General features: G+C 37.9%; 2 protein-coding genes across 2 annotated transcripts in view; one reads left to right on the plus strand and one right to left on the minus strand.

Moving 5' to 3' along the window:
• The window catches only part of LOC146594102 (nardilysin-like), a 34,724-nt gene extending 21,074 nt beyond the window's left edge, over positions 1-13,650 (minus strand). Inside the window, exons 1-10 of the mRNA XM_085308186.1 lie at positions 13,475-13,650; positions 9,245-9,548; positions 8,805-8,886; positions 8,526-8,679; positions 7,797-7,870; positions 6,898-6,993; positions 6,211-6,333; positions 5,184-5,241; positions 3,220-3,293; positions 675-744 (exon numbers count right to left, since the gene is read on the minus strand). Coding sequence (XP_085164312.1) covers positions 675-744; positions 3,220-3,293; positions 5,184-5,241; positions 6,211-6,333; positions 6,898-6,993; positions 7,797-7,870; positions 8,526-8,679; positions 8,805-8,886; positions 9,245-9,548; positions 13,475-13,650 — 1,211 coding nt within the window. The remainder of the gene's footprint in view (positions 1-674; positions 745-3,219; positions 3,294-5,183; positions 5,242-6,210; positions 6,334-6,897; positions 6,994-7,796; positions 7,871-8,525; positions 8,680-8,804; positions 8,887-9,244; positions 9,549-13,474) is intronic.
• Positions 13,651-14,150: 500 nt separating this feature from the next.
• On the plus strand, positions 14,151-16,134 carry MAGOH (mago homolog, exon junction complex subunit). The gene is made up of 5 exons (XM_085308006.1): positions 14,151-14,290; positions 14,500-14,558; positions 14,815-14,925; positions 15,239-15,321; positions 15,875-16,134. Exons 1-5 carry the CDS (start codon positions 14,203-14,205, stop codon positions 15,972-15,974), a joined length of 441 nt encoding a protein of 146 aa, XP_085164132.1. The 5' UTR covers positions 14,151-14,202; the 3' UTR covers positions 15,975-16,134.
• Positions 16,135-16,905: the final 771 nt, after the last annotated feature.

Here is a 16,905-nt window from a genome sequence, read left to right on the forward strand (position 1 = left end):
ACTACTGGAAGTGGATTAGTTGTCTATAGTGCAGGTGTCAAACTCTGCATTTGTAATCACCAAGTCCTTTATCAATCTAGTTCTTASGGTTTCTTAATACTGGTTTAAAAGGAAATGTCTTCATTATACTTCAGAAAAGCATAAAAAGAAACTAGCAATCTTATTAAAGGTGACCCACACACAACATAATCATTGGTTCAAAAAATCCCACAGATTTTCTCTTTTCTCCAAAGACAGCAAAATGCAGAAAGGTAACTGAATATATATAATTAAAAAGTGTAAGCCCCAAACAGTATTCAAAAAAAACATACACATCTAAAGCAACCCCACGTCCCTTCAGAGATCCTACAACACACAAGCATCAGGCCTGTACAATGAAGAGCAATAAAAGTGAGATATTATGTCTATGAGATGTTGTATCTATTACGTCAACACTGAGGTATTACTTCTAAYAACATATATCATTTTGTTCACTATTCTAAAAGAATCAAAAGCATACCATTTGGGGTTTTTTCCTGAAATTATTCTTTTTTGTTATTAGCATGAGGTGAGGTCTTGATCATTTATTARATTTCCCTACACATACTGTTTCATAAACAGCATGAAATCAAAATATAATGTAAATTAATGATAATTACATAATTAATGTAATGATAATCTAAACATCAATTTACCTGTAATTTCTCTCTTGTGGGGGCAGTGCCCAAGTGATATGYAACAGATGGATGTTTCTGACTGGAATAACTGCAAAAGAAGTTTATTCATTAAAAATAGAAATATGTTATTATTTCCAATCAATTTAAGTCCAAGAACCATCTGTGAGCAAGATATTTTGTTTGATGTAGAAAAGAAACATATGCATGTGCACTTGCATATGTGGGAATATAAAAACTATATATACATCAATTCATTAAGGTKCCATTCAGCACTTTAAAACATTGTCAGTAGGGCACTATCACAGTGGTATAACTGCATAACTGCATCCTGTGCCTTCAATTCCTCCCAGTCCCTGCACTTTTAAATTTTCATATGTTATTCTGAGGAATAGGAGTGAAGCGTGYGTACAAACATATCAAGAAGAATTTTCAAGTGATTTTTTTTCCCCTTTGAGTGACTGACCAGATGCATTTGCACACCACTGATCTCTAAACAGTGTCTCCAATATATAAAGGTTACCTAAAGGAAATGCGATGATCTTTGATTTAGAAGAGGAGTATTTGGCACAAACAGTTTTGCACAAGTTCTGTACAGTATGGATAACCAATATATAAACAGGCAGAAGGAACTCCCATGRCTGTCTGCACAAGCTCCTCAATCAAGAAGAGAAGCATCTGTTATCACCCTCTTTGGAGCTGGATAAGACTGGCAAGGCAGATATATGATTAATCTTGCCATTAACACCAGAAATATAAGACTTAAATGTAAAGGTAGTTCAGTTATGCTTCAATACGAAACACAGGGAGCCTGGTACAGGATACAATATGTGCATCCTGCCGTATGTCCTTATATTCTGAAAGAAGTACTCACATTTCTGTTAGAATGAACCTTTAAAGAATGCAGAAACTCTCCAAGTATTTGGAAGCAACTGGGGGAAATAGGTTTTTTAGGGAGACTGAATTCAAAACAGCTCCTATGAACTCAAAGCTCAACAAATAGTTTTAGTGATACTTAAGCATATTCAATGTGAGTAACATCATGTCAAAGAGCTACAAATGACCTACGGAAACTAGTCATCTCCTTCCAACATCCACCTTTTTCTAGGCAATCATTAAGGTACTTAAATCTGTTTAAGGCAGCTGCTGGCTGCATGACCAAATGATAGAAACTTCCAGTCACAATAATCCTGACTGATTACAAATCATAAACAATTTTGTGTGAGAGGGTCAAATCACTTTCTATCAGATCTGTATGCTGAAAAATAACTCCCTTGCTCCTGGAAGGGGATTAGTTTATTTCAACCAGTATCATCATTTTCATCTCAATTTGGGTTCCATCCTCCTATTTTCTTTTTTAACACTCTCAAAAATTGCCAGTAACATGAAATAGAACTAATCTTACGGCTCGTAAGGACAGAAGAGTAGATCTGCACAACAAAGCAGGTTCTTGCAAAAGGTGACCAAGAACTCTTTGAGATCAGGGAAAGTGAATAGGAGAATAGCAGGGCTGAGAATTTTATCACCTAGCTGTAAGATTACTGTGCTCAAAATCCAGAACCTGAAATTACACGCTCTCAGGTATATAATAGAAAGGACAGTCTTCTGCCAAACACAGCAGAAAGTTTAGAGGGAACGAAAGACAATGACCCTGCTATATGCTATGCTTGTAGATGAGAACAAAAGAAGAAAGAGCATTTGTGAGCAAAGATGCATAAGCGAGCCTACGTGGTTGCTAACTTGAGGGTCTACTTATCTATTGCTCCTAATAGCTATGCGAACCCTGAACAGAAGTGGAGGATGAGTCTTGCAAAAGGGTATGTTTACTGAAAAAGCAATCTTTCTGGATAAAGAAGAAAAAAGGTTCCTATGGCAACCTTGAATGAATTCAGCACATGACTTGTACATAAAACATCTGCAAAGGGCTCTCTTGTAAGCTGAGGCTTTGCCCATGTATTGCTGAGGATCACTGACAATTAAAACAGGGTTTTCAAATAAGGATTGCAGAAGCAATAGATGGTGCTTCTGCATCCGCAAAATCAAAGACTGACTGAAGGTATAATTATATACAGAGGAGGAGAGCAATGTATTTTTTTTTTTTTTTTGAAAGAATTAGTCTTCAAAAGACTGTGGGCATTGGAAAATCTGATGCATGTAAGGGACAAGTGAGGCCTGGGAATTTATTGTAAGGAAAGAATACATAAGAGGCCTCTATTTTTTCAACTAATGAAACCTTATGTTTGCATTTCCTGATCTACTAGATCAGTTTCCTTCATTACAGAGTAAAGGAAAAACAAAGAATCAAATATCTGAAYCAAAGATGTTCAAAGATGTTGGAAGAGCTAGAGGTGTGTAGGGGAAAAGGCAAGCACTGGAAAAACAGAAAATGCAAAAATGATTAAAAGGTATGGCAGAGATATAAATAAAAATGTTAAAAAAAAAATCAATTCACCTCAATGTTAAAGTATAACAGAGAGCATGAGGTCCACTCAGTGTAGTATGATTATGTCCCTAGAGATAAAACTAAAAAGTTTCTAGTATATTTACACCACCCAAGGTCTCTCACCTCTGTAAAGCTTGTGAAATTCTGGCGTGTCAAAAGGCTCTGTCAGATGATCAAAACTTGGTTTTGGTAAACCACTTCAAAAATAAAACATAAAAAGAAAATTAGCAGAAGTTTATTGAACTCAAAGGCCACATGGCAGCAAGCAGTAGCTGCTTAGTAGCCCAGTTCTGCAGTAGCATCTTGATAGAACTAGGACATGACCCAAACCAGAACCTGGACATCCTGATTAAAGAGGTAAAAACATTCACTATTCCTCTGATTACTTCCACAGACATGCATTCTTCTTGTAGATGTATCCCTCCGCTTTGGAAAGGTTGTGAGCAGAAGGTTGAACAAATACCTTCTCCTCCTGCCACACGAGGAAGCTTCAAACAGTTAAGCAGACTTGTTTGAACAAAAATCAACTTTCACAGAAATACATTAATTGAATAAAGTACTTGGCTAATTTCTGATTGAAGAACTTGAAACATGCATTGATGTAAGACACTTCTTTCTTATTTAAAACCTGCATTTTGTGGAAATTGGTTAGCAGAAAATTCACAAAGGCTAACTTCAGTCAAGATATGCCAAACTCTTTCTGTCTCTCAGTAGAAACCAACAGAAACCAGCTCCCATAGGTTACAGTCCTTTGTAAATATCTTTGTACAATTTTAACGTGCAAAATTACACGTATCTATTTTTAAATAAGAACAATTAATGTTTTGTGCAAGTTGAAGCCATAATTCTGCCATAAGAAAATACAATATAAATAAGTAATATTTACTTTCTTAATTTATTTACTGAAATAAATTATGAAGAAGATTCATCCGTAGCACCACTCTGTTATTCTTTAAAGGCAGTAACTGTAATACAYTGGCCTACACATCAACTTTTATCATTGCCAACATATTAGAACCAAAAAGATCCATATGAGGGTCAGCTTTTCAAAGAGAAARTAAATCACATGATAAACTTGCATTTGCCACAAAATCAATCTACGGAAAAAGCAGTGAATCAAAATTAAGGAGTTAAATGTCATTAAAATTCACACAAAGATTCACATGAGCTATAGATGATCTTGTCTGAGGACAAAGGGATGAACTAGGCAACTCCTGACAGTCCCTTTCAGTCCTGTTTCCTATGATTCACTGACCTTTCTTATAACACTCATTTACACATCTGAGCCCAGTGCCTGACTTGGGATTTTTTTTTTCCTTTATTTTTAACACAGATGCCAATATGGTGCATTTTTGTTTAATTAGTCATCTTCAGTAAGCATTGCCTTGTAAGCAAGCATGTATGTTTGCAAAAAAAATGTCTTTAAATCTATAACCGGCAACAGTGGCACAGGACAGCAGGGAAAACTCACATCAAAGAGTAGTCCTCTGAGTTAAAAGAATAAGGTCATTTGACTTGGTGCCAGAATAATAGACATTATTTTTGCTAAGCTAAATTTTGAATCAAATGGCTATAACTTACCCCTAACATAATTTCAAGATACAGAAGGGAATGTTTTTCCTAAATAGCATATTACAATGCATAGCTTTATAACGAATTAGCATTAAAACCCATGGCCAGTTTGTCTCCACAATAAACTGCCAACAAAGCTATATTTTGATACTAATTATCTTTTACACAAAGGAGAGGCATATAAATTAACATTTTTTAAAACTAGAACATAATTCTCTTCCCAGTAACTAAAAAAAGTCACACAAGTATAACAGGGATCTACATGTACAGTCAAAATTCACACCATGGAACACACAAACTATAAAATATATTTTAAAGAAACATTTATCAATTTATTAACATCCAAAGATGAATATTGTCTTCATTTATTCAATGAAAGTAGTTTCTTTCATAAGGATGCCGATAAGAATTAAAGCCTCTGTAGCTACATGGAAAAGTGGTTGCATGAAATTCTGCATGTTTAAAATACAGTCTTACAATTTACAGATATGAGAGAAATCAGAAAAGAATCTCACTTATTTGGAATCCGTGAAAAAATTTCTGTAACCCAACTCTCCAAAGTGTCCAACGTTTCTAGTGAAGAAAAAAAATGGCAAAAATAACATTTTTCGAACAAACTTTCAGAAAAACAAAAAYAGTTAATAAATCTTGCAACCTTAAAATGAAATTAAATTCAGTAGGTTGATTTATTAGAGCTTGAYGCCAGCATTCATCAACAATGGTTAGAACTAAATGGTAACATTCAGAACACATTTATCTGATTTCTCCAGTTATATCAAGTGCCATAGGTACCTGCTTCCCCATTGGGAAGACGTTCCCCCACTTCTTTTAAAAGTGAAAATCATGTAAATTTCATTCCTCTTAAAAAAGATAAATTAAAAAAAAACTTGCAAACCAGTATCAGGATTTTATATGCACATTATATTCTAGTCCTTTTATCATATCTAAAATAATAATGTTAAAAATGTTTATATATGTAAATTTTCTTCAGAGACAGAACAATTACTGGGCATGTTTCAGCTTCTAGCAGATGGAACAGAACTACAATCCACATACTTCCGTCTTTCACAAATATGACTTTAAGCCAATGCATACAAGTATAGCATGCCTTTCAATTATAAATGTGTCAAGATAACACAAAAACCATTGGAGTAGCAATACACTATCTACTGAATCGCCATCAAACATACAATATTTATTTTAAGACAAGGAAACTAASACCCATGCAGCAAAAAATAGTTTTTCTCTCACTCAGAATATGCATTCATCATAAAATACATTAAAATTAGAATACAGAACTCAGACAGTTGACATCTCCCAGATGAATTTAAATGTTGGTTCTCAGGATAACTCATATTTCAGTTTGAACTTCTCTTCCAAGGTAGTAATTTAAACAAGTGCATTAAGCATTTGTATTCCTGAAAAGGTTTATAAAACAAAATAGACAACTATAATAGTCATTTTGTTAAAAAAAAAAAAGAGCTCAAAGTTAAAAAAAGACATAAATTAAGAAAAGCATACAAAGTTTATACTTGGTATTACCTCTAGATTGAACAACTAAGTTCATATAATGAGCAGAGTAATAGCTCTGCCAAAAATCCTTCAGCCTGGTATAGATATCAATGTTATTCTTATTCGGCTCATGCTTTAATGTCTCTGCATTGCCTGTAAATGTTAAGAAAGCATTTAGTTAGCTATTTTTATATCAGTAGAATATTTCTACTTAAGGATGTACTTTTAGATAATTTGTGCAACAGAAGGTCAGTAAAATCCATAGAAAATCAGGATCTTTTTCTTGCATAAAGAATAAAGCTGTGAATACTCATGTCTAAAGTTATGAAAAATAATGAAATACAACAAAACTTTTTTCATGTTTGTACAGCGACCACTAAGAATCTGCCTAAACATATCAAACAATGCCCAAGAAACCAGTAATTTTAACTACCATTTTAAACTATAAACATCACTTTGAGATTACTGTAAAACATTTCAGAAGTAATATTYTTTTCTTGTCAATAAATCATTTTGTACACTGTCTATAGACAGTTAATTGTGAGAGGACTGGAGAGGAACTCAAAAAAAATATTAGAAAAGTGTCATAAATGACAGAAGGACAGACAAGGCATTCTATTGTAATGGGAGAGAGATTAAAACCTTTCTCTCAATAGYCCAAGCTAATAAGCCCAGCTGGGAAGGCATGACTGCGCCAGTCATTTAGACAGAACTTACCCCAGAAAAACTTTCTCATTGGATGCCCAGGTCTGGCAAGGCTTCCTAGGAGTAGCTCATGCCTGTTGGCATCGGAAGGCTTTGCTAGCTGATACTCTGTTAGTTTAAAAGGATTAGAATGGTAGTAAGTCATTGTTTTTATTGCAACCTATAAAATGTCAATACTATTTAAACAAAGATTCACACGGTTCATGGAGCTGCACTAAAAGTGCTTCTTACTGGATATACAGAACACCAATGAATTGTATTAATATTCTGAAGTCAAATATATCTTCAAATTCAGACAGATTTAAAATTTTCAGTATTCCTAATTTCAATCTAAAAAATGTAGAAAGAAAAGTGATTTTAATATTTATTTTAAAATTGACACTGCAACTTTTCTTTGTATTTTATGAAACAYCAAAGACCTTTTCCTGTTACTTTAGTGAACATTGTTAACCCAACATTATTTTAGTTTGCCAAAGTTCTATATTTTTTCATTAACAGSTTCCAAGGTGCTTCTGTGGAATAACATTGTCTTACTTCAAAACTAACTGCAATTTTAATTTTCTAACACAATTCACTACTGCACTCAGGAAGCCTGCTTCCCACTGCAATATTATTACCCATTCTTACTGGCCTGCATTGGTCGTATTCCACCATTCCTAATGACATACTTCAAGTGCTATTTACACAAAAGTATGTACACATAAGGAAGTTGAAACAAGTTCAAGGAAGTCATAAAATGTCATTGACCCAAAATTTAACAAGTTACTTCTGAAGTTCTAAAAATAAATGATGAACATACATAATGCAAGTTTATARCACTGAATACGATAGCATACTGATTGAATACTGAACTCAAGAACTTCAGGCTGAGAAACTCAAGAAAAGTTTACAGACATTCATATTACTCTTACCGCTGTCAATAGCTTCAATTTCACGGTCAATTGCATCTCTGATCATTAAGGGGTGAATGAAAAACTGTGCCCATCTAAAGCAGAGAGAAAAATGGTAATCGTTTCCTACTGTCCGGTGGAAAAAAACATTGCTTCCAACATAAAAGGAGATACTGGCAATGTTATTTGTGCTTGAACAACAGAAGTCCTAATCATACCATACACAAATTCATAGAAAGGTATATTTTAATTTTTGTTCTTCACACAAAACTAAAGATACTCTTCCCTCTTCATCAGACACCCCAACATTCCATTTAAACTTATATTTAAGAGAGACAGATCACACAAAAATTTCTCAAACTATTTCTCCACTGAGTAACGCAGAAATGGAATAAATTAATAATAGCAATAACAGAAAACCTCTAAAACACACAGAATCCTAAAAAGGGCCAATACTTAATCTAGATTTACACAAATCAAAACCTCCTCAGATTAATCTCAAAATAACATATAACACTGTGGATCGTAACTCCTACTTCAAAGGATAGCAAGATATCCAAAGAAACATTAGTTTTCTTTCACCTAAAATGYCTTTTGCTTCAGTAAAGAGATAGCTAAAGAAGTTCAGAAAAAATATGCCCCTCAATCTGACCAAAACAAGGAAACAAAACTGTCATTTCCTTAGACATTTACGCACGGCCATAATGTATTTTAATCTAAGTAATGCTTTATTTGATGTGATCAAGTTACCTATCAAGTGCTGCTTTGAAGTACTGCTGCTGAATATCAAAATGGAAGACTGTTCGTTCACAGTCAGTTGATGCATTGTCACTGCCACCATGCTTCTTCAGGAACACATCAAACCCRTTCTCATCTGGATACTTTAAGCTGCCCATAAACACCACTGAAATGAAAATCAGGATTAGAAATATAATCTAAACATTATGACTAGGTCCAATTTCCCTTTGTGGTATACCTTAGTCTGAACTGCTGTAAAAATGTCTTTTAAACATGGAAAATGATACATACTATGTTCAAGAAAGTGTGCTAAGCCAGGCAAATCTTCAGGGTCACAAAAACTGCCAACAGCAACACAAAGAGCAGCAGCAGACTGCAAAAGAACACATCATACATTGTTGCAACAACWTGTAAGAAAAAAAATATTATTTTATCTAGTAAGCAAATGATCAAATGCAACTACTCCAAGGAAATAACTGAAATTCACCCAGAAGCAGAGGGGAAAAAATGCTAATTTTGTTTCCAGGCCAGCAAAATCACTCAGCAAAGAGTGAATCTAAAAACAGCAATAATAGAGGCTCAAAAGCTGGGCAAGAAAGATGGGCAATGAACTGCAAAAGAAAAATAGTAGGACAATGATAAATAGGAGTCTAGACTAGATGATTAAGCTAGTTGAGCGTGACAAGAGTTTATTATTTCAAAAGTGTTAAATCTGTAACATTAACACATACCAGTTTCTCTGTACTCTCATCTTCCTCTTCCTTTTCAGTTGGTTCTACCTCTGACTCTTCTTTTCCTGTTAACTCTTCAATTTCCATATCAGAATCACTAGGATCCTCCTCAGCTTTATCACTGTCCTTATCATCCCTGTTATCACAGCCTTCCTCATCACCTTCCATGTCTGCTCCTGAGTCACTGCCATCATCAGTTTCAGTCTCAGACTCAGCACTACTCTCTTCTTCTGAGGATTCTTCGTCCATATTATTTATATCAGAAATGAGTAATGCATGCAAACCATTTTGTAATCTGATATACCTGTGAAACAAATTATACAGAAAATGTAAATTGTCCTTAAAACACCTGAACCATCAAAGTACACGTACAGCACAACTGTTCTAGGTCATCTTCCCCAGCAATGTCGCTAAAGATCTGCTAAATATAAAAGATAACATGAGAGCAGAAAAACTTACTGTCAAATTGCTTGGTCCTCTTTTTCATTTTTTTTTCATAAAGGTTAAGAATCATAATATGTGAGTAGAGCAGATAACAACAGATACAAAAATTTACATTAAATTTATGAAAAAGTGCAGTATTTCATCACTTAGCTGAGTTGCATGTATTTAGTTATTACTCTTTATTCATAAATAAATTTCCTTAGGCTAATAATCATTGCCTCTCAGTATCTTCCAGTTCTCTTGGGAACAGAACATAAGAAAAGTARTCTAACCCAGGCAGAGGGGAAGCAGCTTGACCTACTGCCATGTAGTGAATTACACTGGGAGCCCATTACCACTTCAAACATTAACTTTAAGTATTTCACCTCCCTCTATCTCATTTTTTTTTCTTTTCTCACTCTTGATGAGTCTACAATACATTGTTCTTTATTTGTGTGTGCCTAGTGAATAGGAAATGAAATACCAAATTTATTTAGTATCTTTAGGTCCAAACAAAAAATAACTTCCGTTAAACACAACAAAGATATAATTTCTTCGCTCCATAATATTAATTCAATGAAATCCTATAAAATATCCAAACTAGCTATTTAATCCTAGTTGATGAGAGGCTACATTTAAACATTCATTTTTCCAAAATACACAATTTTTGTGAAATCAACAACAGATCCCAACACTTTCTGACTATGCTAGTGAAAGCTTATAGCTCCTACACAGTCAGAAGGGGAAGCTAGATCACAACATACACGAGACTCCTGAAAAACAGGAGTTACAGCCAAATCTGACCTATCAATAGTCAGTTTACRGATGAATACTCTCCAGATGTGGACACCCATGGCTTGTCTCTGCACAGAATTGAGGTCAAAATGTTTTATTTGATTATTTACTCAACACCATGCCAAGTATCATGTTATTTCCACATATGGCTTAGATCTGGAAGTATTTCAGCTGTTTTTTTTTTTTTTTTACGTAGTTCAAAATAATAACTATTGCCTGACTTAATCTCACTGTAAGCAGAGTCAGCTTCAATATCCCTGCACTAACTGCCTACACCTGGGAAGTGCTGCAGCAGCACCTAAATCTGATCAACTCAAGTTGATCAGTGTAAAACCCATTTTCAATACCACAGCAGTACAAAATTCTTTCCCCCATTCAGTGTCCTAAATGAAAAGTGTTCTTCCTCGCGATCATCCAAAGAGCTGCCCTATTTTTAAGTTATTCTTTCAGAAGGAATACAACAGGGCATGTCTTTGGCTATTCCCTTCCTCTCAGCAGTTCCYCAAAGAACAGAAAAGTAGACAATGACACTGGTCTATTTACTCTCAAACTTCAGGCCATTACCAGAGGCATTCCTTAAGTAACCGAGCAGCAGTTATAAAGAGGCATGGTGGTGTACTAGCAGCCCACAGAACAACTCTATCAGGCTACTGCCTTTGCCCAAAGGAGATATGAAACTGCAGCTCTGAGAGCAACAATTCAAGTGACTACTTGACCATTTACATAGTCAGCAAAACAAAAGCCTACCATGTTAAAAAACAGGCAAGATGAGAGGTACATCTCCTAAACTTAGCCACAGAAGCCACAGTTCAAAACAGAAAAACTCTGAATTATTACCAATATCTTCTTTACAATGAACTGAGAGGCCATTTCAGCTAACTTGGTTTCAAGTATTCAAAGGGTAGTGAGAGCTGTAAATGTAGAGAACCAAAAATATCATTACACTGCTGCAGATTTGTTTTTGATTAGACAGACCAATGAAATTTTTAAAGAGATCACTACTGAGCCTAAAACGATAATGAAATAACAGAGTGCCCTGTGAATAACGTCTGTGCATTTCACTTATCTGTAGAAGTCATAATGAAGAGCGAGAGATCAAGTGAAAAATGAGTGTTCCATAAACTTCAACATGACCTGCAAACTTCTCATTGAAAGAATACCAGACTAACAAATTAACAGAAACCACTTTTCCCATTTTGCAGTTTATTCCTCTATATATCGGCTGATTAAAAAGAGGATAGGCCCCTGCTCCTCTAAGATTACCCTGCTACTCTAAGATTACAGAAAAAAACCTACTCGTTCTATCATTTCGGCACTTAAGATCTATGACCCTCCAGGATTCAGTATCACTCTCAGGTAAAGGAAAGAAGGATTATATGAAGAGAATCTGATGAAAGAAGCACCCTCTGCCTGAAGAGAACAGTCATCTGGAAAGCAAGAACACAACAGAACAGATATTTGTCACCTAGTGGATGCTACAGCTGGATTGAAATTCATTAAGTCATGAGATACCAGCAAGGGCCCTCCATACAGGGACTTCCAATGATGTATCACCATAGAAACCTGCACATTGCTATCTGCTTTTAATAGAACCTAGGGAAAGATTACCCTTTGGACCAAACCCTATAGACCTCTAATTTCTATTTAGCTGCTCTCAGCACCTGTTTCACTTTGGATGGTTTCAATTTAAATCACAGCATTTAGGGGATTTGTAACTCTCCTCTTGCTTGTCAAGCCGATAGTAAGCTCTCTCTCGTGATAGCCATTTATTTAAGAAATTAGAGACACCTTCAAGAGCTGGCTGTCATGGTACTAACAGCAGAAGAATCAGAGAATCGTAAAATAATTTAGTCCAAAAGATACCTACTGAGATCATCTCTAAGTAACTTCCCTGCTCAAAGCAGGTCCAGCTAGATCAGGCTGGTCACTTCCAAGTGTCTCCAAGAATGGAAAATCCACAGCCTTTTTGGGTCACTGCTCCAATGYTTGTCCTGCTCAAAGTTTGCCTCCAAGTTATTGGTTGCTAGGTATGTTACTAATAGCTCAGAGGTTTGATGAACCATAGCACTGTTATGCTAAATATATGATTAAAAAATTAAATTAGTTTAGTCTTGCTGTAAGAAATCTCTCCAAAATACTGCACATTTGTATATCTGTGCTCAGCAAAACTGAACACTTTTGGCATAATAAGAAGCTTCTGAGGAAGGAGACAGTGACCTATTCATCTGTAACTCTAAGACCGCATTTGTTTTTGTCTGTTAAGTATAGCTAGGTTTAAAAAATGCAACCTTTTTAATGAAATTTTAATATTTCACTAAAATAGCAATGATCCAATTTCCTTTTAACAATAAGTCATTTACCAATACAAGATACTTCATGCTAGACACCAATTAATCATTGCTGATACTTATTACGAGCAACTTTCCCACTGATTTCACTTGTAGTTTTTAAAACAGTAACATAAAATGTTAATATCTGTACTCAGTAAAAGACTAGCTGCACCTTATTTTTCTTTTATTATGTCTAAATGTTACAAGAAATCCTCTATCAGTAGTTACTGAATAATTTCCTACCCCTCAAAGAAACRATCTGCAGGGCAAAGCACGTGATGTGTCCTGTACTGATAAAATCAAGTTGTCTCAAGTGACAAACTGATTCTTATGTGTGGCTTGATCGATCCACTAGATGTATTTCAGTGATGGAACTTAAGCCATTACCATCACATGGGAAAGTGTATCTAATATGAAGAACCTTTATGATTTTTTTCTGTCAAAAACCCATTGAAAATGTTACTAAGAGAAGGAGAAAATAGTTTTGTGCTTGCTGGCCGAGCTCGGGGTACCCCAAGGGGCACGGCTTGCCGAAAGCGAAAGCCTTTGCCTCGGGAAAGCCACGGCCGTTAGGCGTGAGAGGAAGGAGCCTGGGCTTTCCCCGACCGCCGAGCCCGCTCCGCCGCTGCGCGCCGCCCGCGCAGGAGCAGCGGCGGGGGCGAGCGCGGCGGGCGCCCCTCACCTGTACTGCTTCGGGTCGCTGGGAGACTTGACGATGTCCGGGTCGCCCCGGTTGAACCCGAAGCCCTGCCCTTCTTTCTCAGCGSACGGCAGGGCGCCAGCGCCCTCACCGGCCACCACCTCCCGCCGCGGGGGCAGCTGCGGGCGGCAGGAGCCGGACACCGGCTTCGCCCTCATGGGCACTGCCGGGGCCGCCGGCGTCCGCCAGGGGGCGCCCGCCACCACCGCAGCTGCGCGCGCTCGCCGCCAGCCGGCGGTTGGAGCGACGCCAACGGCCCCCGGCGCTGCGGGCCAATCAGAGCGCGGCAGCGGCAGCCGCGCGCCGGTAAGGGGCGCAAYCGGCACGCGCCGCTGTGGCCGCTGCAGCTGCGGGCGGCTCCGCTGGGTGGGGCGGGGGGGAACCTGACGGGTGTCACCCGCGCTGCTACGCCGCGAGGCGCAGCGGCACCGAGCTGGGCGCCGGAGCTGTCTAGCCGCAAACAGGGCGGCCCCTCGAGCGCGCCGCTGCTGTGAGGAAACGCAGGGTACCCTTCCCCTGCTCGTGACCCAAAATAGCACCCTGCCGCCCGCTCAGCGCGGCCCGGATACCACAAGGCTCCGCCCCGCGGGCGGCCCCGGCCCAGCGCGCCCCGCCCCGCGGGCGGCCCCTGCGCCGCTCCGGCCCCGCCCGCCGTGACGCGCTTGCCCGGCGCCCGGCGCCGCGGTGCATGCCGGTGCGGCGGCGGGACCATGGCGAGCGACTTCTACCTGCGCTACTACGTGGGGCACAAGGGCAAGTTCGGCCACGAGTTTCTGGAGTTCGAGTTCCGGCCCGACGGTGAGTGACCGGGCCGGGCCGGGCAGCCGGGCCGAGCGGCGGGACCCCCGCTGGGGGCGGCTCTCAGCGGGCCCGGAAGCCTTTGGCGCTCGAGGGCCGCGGGGGCCGGACTGACGGGAGCGGTTTAACGCTTCGCTGCTATCGCTGGGGTTTAATGCTTGTCCTGTTTTTTTTTGTTTTTTTTTTCTGTTTTCTTTCTTTTTTACTAGGGAAATTGCGCTATGCCAACAACAGTAACTACAAAAACGATGTCATGATCAGAAAAGAGGTATGGTGCTTGACCATTCAGCATGAAAATAAACTAGGGGTTTTTGTAATGCTGTAAAACTTGCCCAATGCCTTCAGTAAAGATGTATTCCTATGCCCAGCCTATGTATTATGGCTTAGCAGTCTGAGTGTTCATGAAAGCAAGTGTTTTATTTGAAATAAGCAGATCAGTCTGTTTGAGCATAGTACTTTATGTGAGTAAAAACTAGCATGCAAGATGGTGTTTGCATTTTTTCATGCTGAACTATTGTCTCTAGGCTTATGTGCATAAAAGTGTGATGGAGGAGCTGAAGAGAATAATTGATGACAGTGAAATTACAAAAGAAGATGATGCTTTATGGCCTCCTCCTGATAGAGTTGGTCGGCAGGTTGGTATACAATGTCTTTTCYAATTGCTGTTCTAGTTTGCATATGTTAGGTAATTAGTCAGAAGTGTAACTGAACTTTTTTTTCCAAGCCACTGCTTGAAGGTTTCTAGCAGAGGGTAAACAAGTAATTTTAACTTTTGCAGTGTCRAAAGGCAATTTAGTTGTGATGGGTTAGTATGGTTCACAGATGTATTGCATTCACAGTGCCCTTGGAATAAAAATGGAAAAGCCATTTTTGCAGTACTTATTGCTGTAACTGATACCATGACACCACAAACAGTATTTTGACTTCTAACAATTTTTTATTTTGTAGGAGCTTGAAATAGTAATCGGTGATGAGCATATCTCTTTTACCACATCAAAAATCGGTTCACTCATTGATGTAAATCAATCCAAGTATGTACTCTGCTTTTTTTGTTGTTGTTGTTCTTATGTAAAACTCGGTGATTACTCAGTACTTTATATTGTTTCAAACTACAAATCAGTTCCTAGAGGCACATGTGCTTTGTGGTCCAGTATAACGTACCAAATACTTTTAGTGTGTCACTACTTGATATATTTTCAAACTCACTGAGCTAGCCTTACTACAGGAATACTTGTTGGATGTATTCACAAAACCTGAACTAAAATATCATTGGCCTGTCCATCTATCTATCTAGTTAGACCTAAGACTCTGGTATTTCATCTAAACTGAAAAGACTGGATATTGTGTTTTGCAAGTCCAAAGTYGTGTTACTACTTGCCTTTGTGTTGAAAATACTTACTTCGTCAAGACTTAAACTTGGACTGCAAAATGATACATTAATCACTGCAGGATGAAATGATTCTATTAAGTTCTGAGATGACCTCTGAGAAGTTTAGCTGTACGCTTTTTTAAAAAACAGTTCTATAAACTGCTCTCTTAAAACTTCAGTGTAACTTTTTTTAATYTCTTCTTTCTGCATTGCAGGGATCCAGAAGGCTTGAGAGTGTTCTACTACCTGGTTCAGGACCTTAAGTGTCTAGTCTTCAGTCTTATTGGACTACACTTTAAGATTAAGCCAATTTAAATCACACAAACTGAAATTTGTATTGCAGTATATCTGGGAAATGCTGTTTCAATTTCTTACTATTTCTGCCCTGTAACTTTTATGTACGTTAGATTTTTTTTTTACAAGGTTTAAGTGAATGTGATAATAAAGTGGTGCGATCTGTATTTTTAATTTAAAAGTTCTGGTGGTAGACTGACTTCTAACACTTCTTTTGTTATGGTATTCAGGATACATTCTCTCACTTGTGTCACGCAATGCCTTGTGTAAAATACATATTTTGCTTTCTGTATAACGCTAGAAAATGGAGTTAAGCCTTGCCCCATACCATTAAGCTTTTATCAGCCTTCAGGATAAACTGAACTGGATATTCGGTATTCTGGTGGTAAGCTCACATATTCAAAACAGCTGAAGCCTTGACTCTGTGTGTGATAACTCATTACAATGAAGGCACAAAACTGACTTTATAACAACCTGCTCCTCTGAGTACCCACTTGCCTTTAGAGGAGACATAGGCAATAGGACACACAGGAGCCATATGCAGTCTTCATTGATACTCCCATCCAGCTTTTCTTTAAAGTCTCATAAAAAGCACAGATGTGTTTACTTGAGTTCTAGACAAGCAGATCTTTCATGCATCATTGTTAAGAGATATAAAGGAGCAGACGTACACCTCAACTTTGAAGTAGTAATTTTCCCAAAGCACAGTGGGAAGGAAGTGGATGGCTTTCATGACAAATACAAACTTGGAACTGAATTTCTGTCTGACATCTGCTGGTGTCCAACTTATGGTAAGTGACGGACAATTGTCACAACAATTATAATCCCAAGCAAACTTGAATGCAGAAGAAATGCACTGCAGTAAGGATGTTGAGACAAGGGGAGAACTTACATAAAGCAATTTTACCTCAAAAAATGCCAATGTGCTTTATAGAGGCATGCTAAGCTTCAC

The sequence above is a fragment of the Rhea americana genome, unplaced genomic scaffold, assembly GCF_003343005.1.
Source record: "Rhea americana isolate MKP2758 unplaced genomic scaffold, rheAme1 scaffold_27, whole genome shotgun sequence".
Taxonomy (NCBI): domain Eukaryota; kingdom Metazoa; phylum Chordata; class Aves; order Rheiformes; family Rheidae; genus Rhea; species Rhea americana.